General features: G+C 41.7%; 1 protein-coding gene across 1 annotated transcript; it reads left to right on the top strand.

The window, feature by feature from the left end:
- LOC112683293 (PGC-1 and ERR-induced regulator in muscle protein 1-like) lies at positions 1 to 1,002 on the top strand (the record flags this gene model as incomplete). The annotated part of the gene is given in 1 exon segment (XM_025554244.1): positions 1 to 1,002. A coding segment is annotated over 1 exon segment (1,002 nt), but the record flags the coding sequence as incomplete, so codon positions are not given.
- Positions 1,003 to 1,006: the final 4 nt, after the last annotated feature.

Here is a 1,006-nt window from a genome sequence, read left to right as displayed (position 1 = left end):
CAACCTAATTCTACACAACAACAGCCAGGTTTTCCACCACAATCTAATTCTATACAACAGCCAGGTTTTCCACCACAGCCTAATTCTACATTGCAGCAACCAGGTTTTCCACCACAACTTAATTTAAAATCACAGCAATCAGGTTTTTCAACTCAGCCTACTACAGTTTTAGAGCAACCAGGCTTTCCACCACAATCTAATTTAAAATCGCAGCAACCAGGTTTTCCACCTCAGTCTAGTACAGCATTACAGCAACCAGGTTTTCCACCACAACCTAATTCTACATTGCAACAGCCTTGTTTTCCATCTCAATCTAATATAACACCACAGTCAGGTTTTTTATCACAGCCTAATTCAATACCGCAACAACCAGGTTTTCCATCACGACCTGGTTCTACACAGCCACAATCAGGTTTTCCACAATCTAATTCAGTATCACAACAATCGAGTTTTTCATCTCAACTTAGTACTACATCGCAACATTCAGATTTTTCACCACAACCTAATTCTTCTCAGCAACAGCCAGGTCTTCCACCGCAAGCTAATTCTACAATGCAGCAGTCTGGCTTTCCACCACAACCAAATTCTTCATCGCAGCAGCCAGGCTTTCCACCTCAACTGAATTCTACATCGAAACTATCCAGTTTTCCACCACAGCCTAATTCTACTATTCAACAGCCAGGATTTCCACCACAATCTAATTCTACACAGAAACAGCAAGGTTTTCGACCAAAATCTAATTCTTTACAACAACAGCCAGGTTTTCCACCTCAACCTAATTCTACATTGCAGCAACCTGGTTTTCCACTACAGTCTAATTCTACATTACAGCAGCCAGGCTTTCTACCACAACCTAATTCTACACAGCAACAACCTGGCTTTCCACCACAACCTAATTCTACATTGCAACAGCCAGGTTTTCCACCACAATCTAATTCTATTCAACAACAGCCAGGTTTTCCACCACAACCTAATTCTACACAACAACAGCCAGGTTTTCCACCAC

This window comes from Sipha flava, unplaced genomic scaffold (genome assembly GCF_003268045.1).
Source record: "Sipha flava isolate LNK unplaced genomic scaffold, YSA_version1 22376_pilon_pilon, whole genome shotgun sequence".
Lineage (NCBI taxonomy): Eukaryota > Metazoa > Arthropoda > Insecta > Hemiptera > Aphididae > Sipha > Sipha flava.
Note: the sequence above shows the minus strand (reverse complement) of the source record. Positions and strands in the feature narration are given on the sequence as shown.